Below are 2,755 nucleotides of genomic sequence, written 5' to 3' on the forward strand. Positions count from 1 at the left end.
TTTAGAGAGAAAAAGTTTATATTTATTTATTATTTTTAGTTAAATACAATAAAAAATATTTTTATTACTACTATTCATAGTTACACTATTTATTAAATAGAAAGTAGATAAAATAAATAATAAATAATAAATTATTGTATTTGATAAGAGTACAATATTTTTATTTTAAAAAGAAAAGAGAAATATATTGAAGAGAAGGAACGCAACAAGGGGGACAAAGTCAAAACCTCATAACGAGAAAAACGATAATTAGGGAGACCTAAACGATCTCTAATATAATTACCAAAAGCATCCCCTGAAACCTCATTCCACCAGGTAAAGTGATTACAAGTTAACCCAAGATCTTGTTGAATGATTGAAGGAATATTCCAACTATGCTCCACAATTAAATCTTTGACAGTGTGATTTAGCTCAACAAGTCTATCATCACCAATATTGAGGCGGTGACCGATAAAAATGCCACACCAATTATCTTTCCAGAAGTTCACCTTGTCTCCATTTCTAATATTCCAACTGGATTTATCCTGCACTATTTGGAACTTGGGTCTTATGCCACTCTAAATGGAGGAGGAGATGTGATAATTTATCAAGCAACCCTTCTTCCAAGTTCTAAGCCTTTTAATAAAACCCCTTTGCTCTTTTGAAATAATATTGGGAAGAATAACAGCTAATATATCAGCCAGAAATTTAGAGATAATTCTTTATTTGAAATTTCCCATAGCAATTGGTATGTATTTAGAAATTGTGTCAGCATGGTCCCTTGGGAATAAGGGAAATTGTACTAGCATTCTAGTTGGGGGAGATCCAGTTTTGAGAAAAAAATTGAGAAGTAGCAGCTATAACATCAAATTTCACAGTATTCCAATGAGATTGAAAGAAAGATTCACCATTTCCATCAGATCCTAGGGCACCATTTTTATTCATAGCAAACACTGCATAAACGATTTCTTCAGGGGTGGGAATCATGGATAGAACATCATTTATTTGATCAGAAATCAAGCAAGGGATAGTGTCTTCAATAATGTGGTTATTCTGCACACAGTTAATAAAAGAAAATAGGTTAGTGAAATGATTAACTGCATGATCAACAATTAGTTTAGGACCAGTGATGCTGGAACCTCAATATTGAGCATAGAGATCTTCTTAGTAGCCTGCTTGATTTTAGTCAGTCTATGGAAGTAAGCAGTGTTTTTGTCTCCTTCACAATTCCACTTAGCTCTAGCTTTCTCTCTCCAAAAAACATCTTCTATCTGGAGGGAATAATCCGGTTCAATCTTAGCCGCCTTTTCTTGCTCCAAAAGAGTATCAGAGGGACCATTGTTATCATTTGACAGTTGTATGTTGTTAATCTTCAAGGTTGCCTCAATAACTCTGTTATGAATAGTGCCAAAAGTTTGTGTATTCCAAGTATCCAACTCTTGCTTGATGTCTTTAAGCTTGTGGTTCAAGACAAACATAGGATCACCATGAATGGTGTAGTTCCAAATTTTTTTAACAATGGATTTGCAGTTAGGATTAAGGTTCCACGTCTGCATGAATTTAAAGGAGGAAGCATGACCAATCTCATTAGCTTTGAAGTTCAGAACCAGAGGGAAGTGGTCATATTTTCTCCTAGGAAGGGTGAAATAAGAAACAGTAGTGCAAGTGGAAATTCAAGCCTGTTTACAAATTCACCTATCAAGTCTTTTTTTAGTCAAATATTGCCTCTTCTACCATTACTCCAAGTGAAGAAAGCCCCGATAATGGGAAGGTGAATCAGATTGTTACTATTGGTCCAATTTAAGAACTCATCCATAGGAAGCTTAGCCGGAGGGTGAATACCTTTATGCTCATGATAGCTTGTGATGACATTGAAATCCCTAATGAAAGACCAAGGCCCATCAATAGCAGACTGAATAGAAGAGAGGGTGGACCACAAAGTTCTTCTAGAAACATGGATTAGTGGAGGCATATATGACAAATAAACCAATAGGATTGTTGTCAACTTGAGTAATGAAGGAAACCTGTTGATCATCCTGAGATATAATGTTGGAACACGATGTGTTCATATCCCTTGGTTTTGATGATATAAAATTACTTAAAGAATAGTTGAGTATACAAATATATGTTCAATTGTGCAGGATCATAAAACTTAAAGTCTACTCAAAATTGACCCTGTTGAAAGCATTTGTTGACAAGCTGAATGTCCCATATTCTGATGGATCATAATCTGATGACTCTGAAGGATCAAACTCTAAACATGATGGTTCAGCTTCTGAAGGTTCAGACTCTGATCATGGTGCTTCTGCCTTTGGTGATAGCTTAGACTATAGGCCTTAACTTGAAAATTGTATCCTCTAGTTCATACATTGTCCCCATAGAAGACCTATATTGTCAACACCAGATTTGGGGGGGGGGGGGGGGGGGGGGGGGGGGGGGAGGGGAAGTCAACTAGAGTCCCTTAGTGCAAGGCTAAAGAAAAGCTTATATGACTTCTCTAGTTCTCCCCTTCGACTGATTTATACATAGGATGAAAAAGAGATGCAGTGGACTATGCTACTACACCATGGTTGAATATCTTATCAGGATTCATCTTCCAACGTCTCTCTCTTGGAGTTGTTGCATTTCAAAGTTTTCATGTGTAAACAACTTTCTAACGAATCTTTTATCTACCTCTATAAAATAAGTATCCTACACAATTCAACCTCCCCCTTCTTGTGTATTTTCTCACCTTCACTTGGATCAGAGAACGGTCTTCACTATAACACTTAACAGT

General features: G+C 36.1%; 1 protein-coding gene across 1 annotated transcript; it reads right to left on the reverse strand.

Moving 5' to 3' along the window:
• Nucleotides 1–296: 296 nt before the first annotated feature.
• LOC127085441 (uncharacterized) lies at nucleotides 297–1,816 on the reverse strand. Its single transcript, XM_051025952.1, has 2 exons — nucleotides 1,119–1,816; nucleotides 297–1,032 (listed from the first exon to the last, which is right to left on the reverse strand). The coding sequence occupies exons 1-2, from the start codon at nucleotides 1,533–1,535 to the stop codon at nucleotides 790–792; spliced, it is 660 nt and encodes a 219-aa protein (XP_050881909.1). The 5' UTR covers nucleotides 1,536–1,816; the 3' UTR covers nucleotides 297–789.
• Nucleotides 1,817–2,755: the final 939 nt, after the last annotated feature.

Source organism: Lathyrus oleraceus, chromosome 5 (assembly GCF_024323335.1).
Source record: "Lathyrus oleraceus cultivar Zhongwan6 chromosome 5, CAAS_Psat_ZW6_1.0, whole genome shotgun sequence".
In the NCBI taxonomy this organism is placed as follows: domain Eukaryota; kingdom Viridiplantae; phylum Streptophyta; class Magnoliopsida; order Fabales; family Fabaceae; genus Lathyrus; species Lathyrus oleraceus.